Source organism: Bombina bombina, chromosome 10, assembly GCF_027579735.1.
Source record: "Bombina bombina isolate aBomBom1 chromosome 10, aBomBom1.pri, whole genome shotgun sequence".
Lineage (NCBI taxonomy): Eukaryota > Metazoa > Chordata > Amphibia > Anura > Bombinatoridae > Bombina > Bombina bombina.
Window position 1 is genome coordinate 149,751,016 of NC_069508.1, and position 13,805 is coordinate 149,764,820.

At 36.5% G+C, this 13,805-nt stretch overlaps 1 protein-coding gene across 1 annotated transcript in view; it reads right to left on the minus strand.

Annotated features, from left to right (window-relative positions):
- The window catches only part of LOC128640925 (interleukin-12 receptor subunit beta-2-like), a 186,073-nt gene that overhangs the window by 57,144 nt on the left and 115,124 nt on the right, over window positions 1–13,805 (minus strand). The window contains exons 8-10 of the mRNA XM_053693385.1: window positions 8,089–8,171; window positions 2,521–2,731; window positions 681–878 (exon numbers count right to left, since the gene is read on the minus strand). Coding sequence (XP_053549360.1) covers window positions 681–878; window positions 2,521–2,731; window positions 8,089–8,171 — 492 coding nt within the window. The remainder of the gene's footprint in view (window positions 1–680; window positions 879–2,520; window positions 2,732–8,088; window positions 8,172–13,805) is intronic.

Sequence of the window (13,805 nt, forward strand, 5' to 3'; positions counted from 1 at the left end):
GAATAGCACTGCATTATAGTGCGCTCCGTTTGTGAGTACCCATTTATTTGTAAGGGGATCATTTCTGGGGAAGATCTAGCTGTGTTTTAACATTCTGCACCATTGTAGCGCCTTCTTCTCTTTCATTTTTTTTCTCAAATATGAAATGCGCATCGGTGCATTTCTCTTTTTTTAAAAATGTTTTTTGCAATACACTTCCGTTGTCAAAGATGCTTCTAGTAAAGGTATTACTGTTTTTCAGTGACATACGTACATATGCTGTGTGCACCAGTATTCTAGTTCAGAGAGCTGACAGTCGTGTGTATTGTGCCTGGGAATACTTAATTATACTTATTCAAGCTAATAAAGAAGACTATTTTACAGCTAAGAACCGCTTTCATCGTTTTGTTCAAATACTTTGTGTCACACAAGCCACTGCTGACTTTATGTGAAGATGTGGTGTTTAAATACTGGTGTACGGCCCTCACAGCATATGTACGTATGCCGCTGATAAACAGAAATTACTTTTACTGGAAGCATTTTCGCGAACGGACGTATATTGCAAAAATGCTTCTATATAAGACTGAAAAGCACCCATGCATATTTCAGTTTGGTATTTCTATCCTTCTAATTTACAAACACTTCAAAAATGATTATAAAGTACAAGTATAGAAACCAAATAAAGAAGCAATATTATTTACCTTTTATGTAAAACTGAGTTTCTTCCCTTGGAATCTTCTGCCATGAAATATTCTGCTGCTGCTCATCACAAGAATCAAGAAACCATTGGAGAATGAACCAAAGAAGATAGTGTTCAGTTGTTTTCAGTTGTCCCCATTTAACTAATATTGAAGTATTAAGCAATAATTCAGTTGTTACATTTTGGGGTGTTGAGAAACCTATAAAAACATGGAAAAGGGTTATATGCGGAAGGATGAGCGGTAAAGTAGCACCCAGGCCATAAAGCTGTAATAAGGAATAGCTTATAGTGCTGAAATTGCATATACGCTCTTGAGCCTCATTTCTCTCTCAAGGAGGTTCATTTCAACAAAGGAAACCAGGAGAAAGCGACAAATTTGATAATGGAAATAAATAGCAAAGTTTTGTCTGTATCAATAAAGTTTAAAGGGACACTGAACCCAAAAAAATTCTTTCGTGATTCAGATAGAGCATGAAATTTTAAGCAACTTTCTAATTTACTCCTATTATCAAATTTTCTTCATTCTCTTGGTATCTTTATTTGAAATGCAAGAATCTAAGTTTAGATGCCGGCCCATTTTTTGGTGAACAACCTGGGTTGTTCTTGCTGATTGGTGGATAAATTCATCCACCAATAAAAAAGTACTTTCCAGAGTTCTAAACCCAAAAAAAAGCTTAGATGCCTTCTTTTTCAAATAAAGATAGCAAGAGAACAAAGAAAAATTGATAATAGGAGTAAATTAGAAAGTTGCTTAAAATTGCATGCTCTATCTGAATCATGAAAGAAAAAATTTGGGTTCAGTGTCCCTTTAATATTGACTTCAATATCCCTTTAAAGGAACATCAAACCCAGATATTTTTCTTTCATGATTTAGATAGAGCGTGGGATTTTAAACAACTTTACATTTTAATTCTATTATCTAATGTGTTTTGTTCTCTTGGTATTCTTTGTTGAAAAGAATACCTAGATAGGTTAAGGAGCCACAAATTGGTGTCTAAACAACTATGCTCCGTTACTGGCTCCCCTAATATGTTCAGTTAGCTCCCAGTAGTGCCTTGCTGCTTCTTAAACAAACTATACCAGGATAATGAAGCAAATTAGATAATAGAAGTAAATTGCAAGGTTGTTTAAAATTGTATCTTCTATCTGAATCATAAAAGAAACATTTTGTGTTTTATGTCTCTTTAATGTTATGGAGAAATGTTGCCATGGATGTGGTACTATATTCAAGCGCTGTGGTGGAATAGCATGATAAATGATCTAATTTATGCAAGGACGTGAACAAAGGTCTGCACCACTTGCTTCACATGTCTGAAATAAAAGTACTTTATGTGTATTAGCCAGTGAAAGTTTAATCCCCAGGTATGCAACATATATTTTGTTAGTTTCAATATGAGTTTTATCAGCTTTAATAGTGATATTAAAGTCAAAATATAATTACCCATAAAGGGTTAGATTAAAAGTAGCGTGGGACTTGATAAGCAGTATTGCTGGACTACGCTAACATTAGCGTGCAACTTGATATTTAAGTCCATGCTAAATCAGATTTACCAGAGGAGGTTTAGCTAGGCTGACATCGCTTTAGTGCACTCATTACTTTCAATGGATATCGCGACCACGCTAAATAGCGCTGATATTACAGGTTAAAAGTTATGGGTAGCGCTTCAGCAAAAACCCTAATACTGCTAGAAAAATTAGCACCATTTGAGACCTAAAATAAAGTGTAATGGTTAAAAAACAAAGTTTCACAAAACGCATGTAAAACATAATAAAATAAAGTATTTTACTCATATATAAACATTTATAATAAAAAATAATTACCAGTTAGTAACTACACTTACCGGGTACTTGTTGCATTGAGATATTACAGGGTTTAGAGGTGCCGTTTGCGTTGTATGATGCAACAAATAAGGTTTTTACTCCCTTCGGTGCTATAACTCTGCAGTGTGTTAGGGATATTTCACAGGTTTGTATTAAAATCTCTTTTCCCTCAAATTTGCAAGTTACATTAAATCCTAAACTTTTTCTACGAGGTGCTTCAGGAGCCAACAGCTGGATTTAAAAAAAAGACAATAGTTTAATTAGTACATTATTCATTCATAATAAGGGTTTACCCAAAACGGAAAAATTTGTACATTTACTACATTTTGGGCTAGTTTACATGTGGCGCACTCATTTTTTCTTGCTCACGAGCAAACACCACTCAAAGTAAACTTTTAATGCAGGTGGGTTAGCACTCGTATTAAAAGTTGAAAGTAAAAAGTTTGCACATGAGCGAAACTCTATGCACACTAAATTCTTCTCCCCATAGACCTCAATAGAGTGTTCTTCAAAAAGAAAACAAACATATACTGTATATAAAAATATAATACATTTTCTTTCTTATAAAATATATATATATTTGTACCTATATATCTATATGAATATATAGATATATAGATGCAGTTATGGCCAAAAATATTGGCACCCCTGTATTTCTGTCAGATAATGCCACACTTCGTCCAGAAAAGTGTTCTTTTTAATGTGCTTAAAGGGATATGGCTGCACCTCACTGACGAGGACCAAAGGAGGATGAAACGATAGTCTTGAGTTGCCATTTCCCTTGTTCAGAGGAGAATTGCCTGGTGTTTTGGGGTTGGACTGAATGAAATAGGCATAATAAGCAAACCAGACCATAGAATAAACCACTGAGCTGTTGTTTTTTACCTGGCAGATTGATTCTCTTTCTGTATTAGTTATGTGTTTATTCCCTTTGCTGCCTGCGGTTAATTAAACTATTATAGCCAAGCAATATTGCAATAAGTAAATGCTGTTTTCTGCAGTCAGGTTATTAGTAGACTGAATTAAAGGAACATGAAACCCAAAATTGTTCTTTCGTGATTCAAACAGAGAATACAATTTTATACAACGTTCTAATTTACTTCTATCATATAACTTGCTTCATTAGCATTCATTGATATCCTTTGTTGAAGAAGCAGCAATAATAAGTTGAGGCATATATTTGCAGCCACCAATCAGCAGCTCTGATCTACCTAGGTATCCTTTTCAAGAAAGGATATCAAGAGAACAAAAAAATAGATAGTAGAAGTAAATTGGAAAGTTGTTTAAAATCACACACTCTATCTGAATCAGGAAAGAAACATTTGGGTTATATGTCCCTTTAAAACCAATGTGCAATAAAAAGCAAGGCTGTAAAACTTGTCTAACAAGGTAGCGATCCTTATGAGTGATTAAGCCCTTAGGTAGCTAACAACTTCTCCTAACAACTATTTAACACCTGCTGCAAGAAAAACTAGTAAATTCATTTGGACAGTAATCACTTACAGTATAACAGTATTAATTATCAAGCAATTAAAAACAATTTTCCCTGTTCAATTAACTTGCAAAATTGATGCCTCAAACCAATGTTGGCCATAGTACAAAGGCATTTTTTCCTTTACTTATGCAAGAAAAAATACATTGCAACACATCTGCATGCAAGGTAAAGGGTTAAACGTCTCTAAAACTAGGATTTTGAGAGCAAGTTTTGCATTGTTTTTTCATTCCAGGGACACAACCCTTAAAAATGCCTCTTATCTCCTTTGCTGTGACCAAATAGTGATATATTTGAAGAATACTAAAGTTAAAATGAAACATTCATGATTCAGATAGAGCATTCAGCTTTAAGGGACATTCCAATTTAATTCTATTATCAAATTGTGCACAAACTTTTTATATGTACACTTTCTGAGGCACCAACTCCTACTGAGCATGTGCAAAAGTTTGCAGTGTACTGTATATGTAAATATATATATATGTAAATGAATCTATGATTGGCTGAGGCTGTCACATGATGCAGGGGATTTTTTAAATTTGCCAGAAAAAAAAATCTACTACTCATTTCAATTTGAAACTAAGTGCTATTGCATTGTCTTATAATGCACTTGTTGATTATGGAATACTACTGTACGTAATGGTCCTTTAAATGAGCTCTGCACATGTAAGACAATCGTTGTGCAACATAAAGAAGGGACAAGCTTTTTATTTCAGTGGAATACACGCTAACCTCTCAGGGGGCAGTTTACAAGCTACATAATTAGAACCTTTTATAGGGAATTGAATGAATAATAAGGTTAATGTCCGTAGCCCTCTAGTATTTTTCTATTGTGCAAACCAAAGCCGGATTGACCTACCAGGATATCAGGAGATTTCCCGGTGGGCCACAGCAGTTGGGGCTGGCCAGCTACAATTAAAGGGGGTGCTGCTGCTGGTGATGCGACACAGCTGTATCACCTCTCTTTTCTCCTCTGTGCTATACCTTAAGGTCGCTAAGTATTTCCTCATACCATGTTATTAGACCTCCTTTGAACAGTTTCTAGTATCTAGTTAAGTCACACTGTGCGACCGAGGGATGCACTGTTTTTAAAGTTTTCTCCAGACTACACAATCATTTTCACACTGAAGGGAGTCATGGATGAACTTCGGTTGTAGGGTGCCTATATAACAACAATATGGTATGGACTTTAAAGGAAAATCGTCCATGCCTATGAGAAAACACTATATAAAAGGGATTTTTTTTTAGGTTAAATTATAGCTGATTATTTTGAAACGAACTAGTCTGTGCGAAAGTAACGCTGGCTGATAAAACTGCCACAGCTCCATTGGTAGCCAGGGATGTGCCCCACAAGCATAAAGTTAAAAAGTTTTTGGTTTTTTGGGTGTTTTTTTTTTTCAGAACAGAAAAAATCTTAAAAAAAACAATTTAACAAAGTTCTATTTAAAGTGTTTTTTTTATTAACTTCTGTAACGCATACATTTGATTCCATTGCATTCCCCGATAATTGAGTTGAGTGATCATCATTCATCATAGAGTGTATTGGCCATTGAGAAACATGTACATTAAGATTCTGTCGTGTTAAATACATTTTTAACTGAAAAATTAAGGTGATTTTGTCATTTTTAATAAAATCGCACGCAAGTTGAATCAGAAACCACGTTTTTTGGGGTTGAAAACCGTGATTTTTTTTTTCCTTCAAAATCACACAGCGCTAATGTATATGCTTATATACATATACAGTATATTTATGTGTGTATACACATATTAACACATAAATATATATATATATTTACTGTAAATGCATAATCATATACATATATATTTATATTTGCTGCATCGCTGCGCTACTTACCCCCTTTGTTGCGTTTAGGTTCTGATGCCGTCTCTGACGGCATCAGAACGAAGCTCCTAGCAATGCGAACGTGAGCTCGCGTTCACATTACGCTTTACTTGTAATACCAGCTCACATTAGCGTGTGCTGGTATTACTCAGGGGAGCACTAATATCGCTTGTGCGCAAGCGATATTTAGCACTCCACTTGTAATCTGGCTCTTAGTGTTTAATGTCCCTTTAAATAAGCAAGCACCTCACACAGCATGGGAGTATCACAGAAGTAAATAGAATACTGTGTCTTACTAAATGCTACTCTGCAATATCATTTTCCTTTGAGAAGGGAAGTGGGGATATGAAGATTTAGAATATGGCAAATCTAGATAACACTTTATATTTTGTAAAGGAAAAAAACTGCACACTGTGACTTTCCCTCTTTTATCTCCAAAAGTCTAGGAACAAAACCAAACATGTAAATTACAACAGAGGGTATCAAATAGTACACATTGATTTCTAGAGAAGTAAAAGTCTCATTATACTAACCCCTTAACGACTGAGATGTACCATGTATGTTGCCGCTCATTAAGGGTTTTCTTTGATAAAATAGCACGTGTCCCGCCATAAGCAGCGGTACTGCGCTATTATACCCTCCCTTCTTGTCATCATAAATAGCGTGGTCTCGACACTGCCGGCGAGACCGTGTATTTAATAGCACTTCCCCATTCAAAGATGAGTGATGTACAGGTTACGTTGCTGGTCTTTAAGGGGTTAAAGTATAGGTTCTAAGCATCCCATTGGCAGGTAGTGACACACAATCTGTTTGATTAGTCCAAATATTTTAATATCTAGATGAAAATTGCATTGACATGAGAATTTATGGCATTTAAAAATACAATTTTTTTTAGTATTCATCACAACCTTGAAGTTAAAATAAAGGTGTGTTATTTTTTTGTCAGATTCACTTTTTTAGTTCTACAAATTAAAGTTCTGCTGTAGACTAAGCAATTAGCACAGAATGCCCATGTTTATGTAATATTTGTTTTTATTTTTAGAGGCCGGTGCCAAATTCAAGATCATAGAACAGATACAGATGGACATCATATTATATTTTTGTTGTTCTGTCAACATTATTGTGCGTCTGCATTTAGTGCATTATACTTATATACCCTAGGCCTATACTATAAGTTATTCTATGGTTTATTACAATGTCATAATTAAAATGTTTAAATACCTGGAAAATGTGAAGCCTAATAAAAGTTTAAATTACTTTTGTAAGAGTCAATGCTGTTGTTTTTATGAAGTCATTTCTAAAGGATTTTTTGGTGAATATTTTTATCTTCATACAGTATTGAGGTTAAAAGATCACATTTACCAGACAGGCAAAGGCTAATTTTATTAAAATCAGTAAAAGTATGAAATCAATAAAACCAAAAATAGGCCGGCTCTTAAGCTTACTTTCCTGCTTTTTAAAATAAATATAGCAAGAAAACGGAAAAAAAATGATAATAGGAGTAAATTAGAAAATTCCTTAAAATTGCATGCTCTATCTGAATCATGAAAGAAAAAAATTGTAGTGCTCTTGTGGCAGACACTGCAACATATGTGCCAGAGATATGCTAAAGATTTCCAGTACTCTTGCTGTTGACTTGCTAGAGATTTGTAACAGACTTGCAGGGCTTTTGCAGTAGACTTGCAGGGCTCTTGCTGTTAATTTGTCGTAAATGTGCTGCAGACTTGCAGAGCTCTTGCTGTTGACTTGTTAGAGATTTGCAATTAACTTGCAGAGCTCTTGCTGTCAACTTGCCAGACATTGACTAAAGACTTGCAGAGCTCTTGCAGCTGGGACTTGCCAAAAATTCTCTTGCTAGAAACTTGCCAGGCAAACTTGCTGCAAGTTAAAAATGTGTCAACAAGAGCTTTTGCTGCAATGATGCTGCAAGTAAACACACTTGCCAGTGAAAACTTGCAGCAGTTAGACCGACTTACAGAAAAAGTTTGCTACAAGCTTGTAGCAAGTTATCTATCTGGGTACATACATACATGTATAAATAAAAATGGTCCATGCTCCAAAGACACTTTTTTTCTCTAGGGCAATAACTATATAAATATCTGCTTCATTTTATTTTGAAAGAGTATAAGATATACATTGTTTCAATATTAGTACAAAATAAAGTGCAAACATATCCCTACCCTATACAGTACAATAATTATATATAAATATTCTACTAATATAAAAGAAAATGATTTATCCTTGTAGTTTTACCTTTATAAGAATAATAACTTCTTGACTTCCGTTGGGGTACACCAAGCCAAGCGCCCTCCAGACACTGAATGTCTGAGCTGGTACTGTCAAAGAGCAAGGGAGAATTGTAGTATTTATTTATAGCATTAGCTAAAACTATAACTTCCATTGAACCTACATAATATTTGTGGTATTTAACCCCTTAACTGCTGAGCCATTTCCACCCCTGTGCTGAGCTGATTGAAGTTTCTGGATGCACACATTTAACACATTTAACCCTTACTGTAGGCCATTTTCAATGAGAAGCCAACACATATTATATACTTTGGGATTTTCAGAGGACCCAGCAGATTCACACTCTGCGGTCAATTTAGCAGCGGTCTTAAAGGAATATTAAACCCACATTTTTTCTTTCATGATTCAGATAGATCATGAAATTTTAAGCAACTTTTTAATTTACTCCTATTATCAATTTTTCTTCGTTTTCTTGCTATCTTTATTTTCAAAGCAGGAATGTAAAGTGTAGCAGCCAGCCCATTTTAGGTTCAGCAACATGGATAGCGCTTGCTTATTTGTGGCTGACATTTAGCCAACCAATAAGCAAGCATAACCCAGGTTCTCAACCAAAAATGGTTTGGCTCCTATGCATTACATTCCTGCTTTTTAAATAAAGATAGCAAGAGAACAAAGAAAAATTGATAATAGGAGTAAATTAGAAAGTTGCTTAAAATTGCATGCTCTATATGAATTATGAAAGATAAAATGTGGGTTTAGTGTCCCTTTAAGACTGCTGCTCCTTAACTCGGATACTATCGGGTTGATTAACACCCCATGCTAGCGGCCCATTGCCCGCGAATCTGCAGGGGGCGGCATTGCACAAGCATTTTACAAAAAATGCTTGTGTAATGATAAGTGCCGATAGCGTATGCTGTCGGCATTTATTAATGTGCAGCGGACATGATCCGCTACATCGGATCATGTCCACTCGCACTATGATATATCGGCCCCTATGTCATTATGTTGTGTATATATCAAAGCATGTGAGAACTGTCCAATAAAAAGTAAAAAAAAAAGATATATTTATAGATATATAGATCTGATCTCTGGTTAATTTTTTAAGCACTAATTGCTACCGTGAGCTTGAGGTAGCATTAACCAGCCACTTGTAATGGCTGATTAATTATCATGCGCCTCCAAACGGGCAAATTTGCCCTTTTGCAGGCGCGTTATATTTTAGTGCTCCACTTGTAATATTGCCCTTACGGTGTTTTAGGTGTGTTTCTGAAGTTCTTACTGTTATCGTTTTAAGGACTTAGCAATAAGATTTAATTTGATATACAAGATTTCATGTATTAGGCACTTACCACAACTATAGATGCTAATGGCAGAAACTCTCACTAGCAATAGACTTGCAAAGACAAGTGAAGTGAGATTCCCCAAAGTTTAAACACAATCTTTCCTCTACAATGAGGTACATTAACAACCTCACAAGCATCTATGAATCAAGCCCTATATGTATTTTTTTTTTTTTTTTGCACACCAAGCTCACTAAAGTGTTGGATCACTTAAAAACGTGGATTCACAGTCTGCTCATAACTAAAATGTTACAAAGTACACTAACACCCATAAACTACTTATTAGCCCCTAAACTGCCGCCCACATTGTGACTATTAAATAAACCTATTAACCCCTAATCAGCTGCCCCCCAACATTATTGACACTAAATAAATCTATAAACTGCTAAACCGCCGGCCCCCCACATTGCCAGCACTATAATAAAGTATTAACCCCTAAACCTCCAGCCCCCAACATTGTAACTACTAAACTAAATCAAATAACCCCTAAACCGCCGCCCCCCCCACATCGCAAAACACTAAATTAAACTATTAACCCCTAAACCTAACACCCACCTAACTTTAAATTAAAAGTTACAATATAACTATCTTTAAATAAATAAAAACTTACCTGTGAAACACAAATAAAAAACTAACATTAAACTAAAAATTAACCTAAGATAACTAATAAAATAAACTACAAATTATGGCCTAGATTTGGAGTTTGGCGGTAGCCGTGAAAACCAGCGTTAGAGGCTCCTAACGCTGGTTTTAGGCTACCGCCGGTATTTGGAGTCATTAAAATAAGGGTCTAACGCTCACTTTTCAGCCGCGACTTTTCCATACCGCAGATCCCCTTACGTCAATTGCGTATCCTATCTTTTCAATGGGATCTTTCTAACTCCGGTATTTAGAGTCGTGTCTGAAGTGAGCGTTAGAAATCTAACGACAAAACTCCAGCCGCAGAAAAAAGTCAGTAGTTAAGAGCTTTCTGGGCTAACGCCGGTTTATAAAGCTCTTAACTACTGTGCTCTAAAGTACACTAACACCCATAAACTACCTATGTACCCCTAAACCGAGGCCCCCCCACATCGCCGACACTCGATTAAATTTTTTTAACCCCTAATCTGCCGACCGCCACCTACGTTATCCTTATGTACCCCTAATCTGCTGCCCCTAACACCGCCGACCCCTATATTATATTTATTAACCCCTAATCTGCCCCCCACAACGTCGCCTCCACCTGCCTACACTTATTAACCCCTAATCTGCCGAGCGGACCTCACCGCTACTCTATTAAATGTATTAACCCCTAAAGCTAATTCTAACCCTAACCCTAACACCCCCCTAAGTTAAATATAATTTTATTCTAACGAAATAAATTAACTCTTATTAAATAAATTATTCCTATTTAAAGCTAAATACTTACCTGTAAAATAAACCCTAATATAGCTACAATATAAATTATAATTACATTGTAGCTATTTTAGGATTAATATTTATTTTACAGGCAACTTTGTAATTATTTTAACCAGGTACAATAGCTATTAAATAGTTAAGAACTATTTAATAGTTACCTAGTTAAAATAATAACAAAATTACCTGTAAAATAAATCCTAACCTAAGTTACAATTAAACCTAACACTATACTATCATTAAATTAATTAAATAAAATACCTACAATTACCTACAATTAAACCTAACACTACACTATCAATAAATTAATTAAATACAATATCTACAAATAACTACAATGAAATAAACTAACTAAAGTACAAAAAATAAAAAAGAACTAAGTTACAAAAAATAAAAAAATATTTACAAACATTAGAAAAATATTACAACAATTTTAAACTAATTACACCTACTCTAAGCCCCCTAATAAAATAACAAAGACCCCCAAAATAAAAAAATGCCCTACCCTATTCTAAATTACTAAGCCCTGAACAGGGCCCTTTGCGGGGCATGCCCCAAAGAATTCAGCTCTTTTGCCTGTAAAAAAAAACATACAATACCCCCCCCAACATTACAACCCACCACCCACATACCCCTAATCTAACCCAAACCCCCCTTAAATAAACCTAACACTAAGCCCCTGAAGATCATCCTACCTTGTCTTCACCATACCAGGTTCACCGATCCGTCCTGGCTCCAAAATCTTCATCCAAGCCCAAGCGGGGGCTAGACATCCATCATCCGACGGCTGAAGAAGTCCAGAAGAGGCTCCAAAGTCTTCATCCTATCCGGGAAGAAGAGTAGATCCGGACCGGCAACCATCTTCTTCCAAGCGGCATCTTCTATCTTCATCCGATGAGGACCGGCTCCATCTTGAAGACATCCACCACCGGACCCATCTTCTTCCGACGACGACTTCCCGACGAATGACGGTTCCTTTAAGGGACGTCATCCAAGATGGCGTCCCTCGAATTCCGATTGGCTGATAGGATTCTATCAGCCAACCGGAATTAAAGTAGGAAAATTCTGATTGGCTGATGGAATCAGCCAATCAGAATCAAGTTCAATCCGATTGATTCAAATCAGCCAATCAGATTGAGCTCGCATTCTATTGGCTGATCGGCAACAGCCAATAGAATGCGAGCTCAATCTGATTGGCTGATTGGGATCAGAATATTCCTACCTTAATTCCGATTGGCTGATAGAATCCTATCAGCCAATCGAATTTGAGGGACGCCATCTTGGATGACGTCATTTAAAGGAACCGTCATTCGTCGTTCAGTCGTCGGCCCAGGATGGATGTTCCGCGATGGAGGTCCTTCAGGGATGCTGCCGCTCACGCTCCGGATGGATGACGATAGAAGATGCCGCTTGGATGAAGACTTCAATCGGATGGAAGACCTCTTCTGCCCCCGCTTGGATGAAGAACCTCTACCGGGATGGAGGACCTCTTCTTGCTCCGCTTGGATGAAGAAGTTTGGCTCGGCTGGGTGAAGACGACTCAAGGTAGGGAGATCTTCAGGGGCTTAGTGTTAGGTTTATTTAAGGGGGGTTTGGGTTAGATTAGGGGTATGTGGGTGGTGGGTTGTAATGTTGGGGGGGGGGGTATGTATGTTTTTTTTTTACAGGCAAAAGAGCTGAAATTCTTGGGGCATGCCCCGCAAAGGGGCCCTGTTCAGGGCTGGTAAGGAAAAAGAGCTTTGAACTTTAGTAATTTAGAATAGGGGTAGGGCATTTTTTTATTTTGGGGGGCTTTGTTATTTTATTAGGGGGCTTAGAGTAGGTGTAATTAGTTTACAATTGTGGTAAGATTTTTCTTATGTTTGTAAATATTTTTTTATTTTTTTGTAACTTAGTTCTTTTTTATTTTTTGTACTTTAGTTAGTTTATTTAATTGTATTTATTTGTAGATATGGTATTTAATTAATTTAATGATAGTGAAGTGTTAGGTTTAATTGTAACTTAGGTTAGGATTTATTTTACAGGTAATTTTTGTTATTATTTTAACTAGGTAACTATTAAATAGTTCTTAAACTATTTAATAGCTATTGTACCTGGTTAAAATAATTACAAAGTTGCCTGTAAAATAAATATTAATCCTAAAATAGTGACAATGTAATTATTCGTTATATTGTAGCTATATTAGGGTTTATTTTACAGGTAAGTATTTAGCTTTAAAATAGGAATAAGTTATTTAATAAGAGTTATTTTATTTCGTTAGAATAAAATTATTTTTAACTTAGGGGGGGTGTTAGGGTTAGGGTTAGGAATTAGGCTTTTTAGGGGTTAAAAAATGTATTAGAGTAGCGGTGAGCTCCGATCGGCAGATTAGGGGTTAATACTTGAAGTTAGGTGTTCGGCGATGTTAGGGAGGGCAGATTAGGGGGTTAATACTATTTATTATAGGGTTAAGTGAGGCGGATTAGGGGGTTAATAACTTTATTATAATAGCGGTGCGGTGCCGCTCGGCAGATTAGGGGTTAATAAGTGTAGGAGTAGGTAGCGGCGACGTTGTGGGGGGCAGATTAGGGGTTAATAAATTTAATATAGGGGTCGGGCGGTGTTAGGGACAGCAGATTAGGGGTTCATAGCTATAATGTAGTTGCGGGGCGGTGGTGTACGGAGCGGCAGATTAGGGGTTAAAAATAATATACAGGGGTCAGCTATAGCGGGGGCGGCAGATTAGGGGTTAATAAGTGTAAGGTAGGGAGTTGTTTAGACTCGGGGTACATGTTAGGGTGTTAGGTGCAGACGTAGGAAGTGTTTCCCCATAGAAAACAATGGGGCTGCGTTAGGGAGCTGAACGGGCGGGCTTTTTTTGCAGGTGTTAGGTTTTTTTTCAGCTCAACAGCTCCATTGTTTTCGTATGGGGGAATCGTGCACGAGGCACGTTTTTGAGGCTGGCCCGCGTCCGTAAGCAACTCTGGTATCGAGAGTTGTCAGTGGTGT